Source organism: Sinocyclocheilus grahami, unplaced genomic scaffold, assembly GCF_001515645.1.
Source record: "Sinocyclocheilus grahami isolate Dianchi unplaced genomic scaffold, SAMN03320097.WGS_v1.1 scaffold525.1, whole genome shotgun sequence".
Lineage (NCBI taxonomy): Eukaryota > Metazoa > Chordata > Actinopteri > Cypriniformes > Cyprinidae > Sinocyclocheilus > Sinocyclocheilus grahami.
The window spans coordinates 77,141-77,684 of record NW_015505704.1 but is presented as its reverse complement, the minus strand read 5'-3'; the positions used below and the strand labels follow the sequence as shown (position 1 = coordinate 77,684).

General features: G+C 41.2%; 1 protein-coding gene across 1 annotated transcript in view; it reads right to left on the bottom strand.

Annotated features, from left to right (window-relative positions):
* The window catches only part of LOC107555099 (cytohesin-4-like), a 17,595-nt gene that overhangs the window by 8,200 nt on the left and 8,851 nt on the right, over positions 1-544 (bottom strand). The window contains exons 6-7 of the mRNA XM_016237788.1: positions 436-516; positions 245-357 (exon numbers count right to left, since the gene is read on the bottom strand). Coding sequence (XP_016093274.1) covers positions 245-357; positions 436-516 — 194 coding nt within the window. The remainder of the gene's footprint in view (positions 1-244; positions 358-435; positions 517-544) is intronic.

Genomic DNA, 544 nt, shown 5'->3' with positions numbered 1-544 from the left:
TCTGAATACTTTCCGTACCCACTGTATATTTGAAAATAAATATTTTGCTGTATGGGAAATCTGTTAATGTGTGATTGACAGATATGCATTATTTTAAATTTGTTTATTTATGTTCAAACTGTGTAGATACATGGAAATTGTATATGCAATTCCAATACATAAATCTTAACTGTAGACCTATATATTTTTTGAATGTATTACCTGTTTATCAGTCATTAGATATTAAGGCGTGAGTGAGTTTGACCTGTGGACTGGAAGACGTTGGCGTTGCAGTTACAGTAGCGTGTGGCGAAGGCCTCCATCATGCGGTCGATCTTCTGAGCTTCACCCGGCAGACGGAAACTCCACAAGAACTGCCTGCGAAAGAACGAGACGAATAGAAATGAGACGAGTTCAGCTGCTCGTCTGTGGATGAAGAAGAGCTTGTGTTCTCACCGTAACGCCTGAACCAGGTTAAGATCTGAAAACTCGTGCAGCTCCACGAACGCTTTGAGAATCTGCAGGTGCATGTCCTCCCTGAAACACCAGACATGATCAGATACAG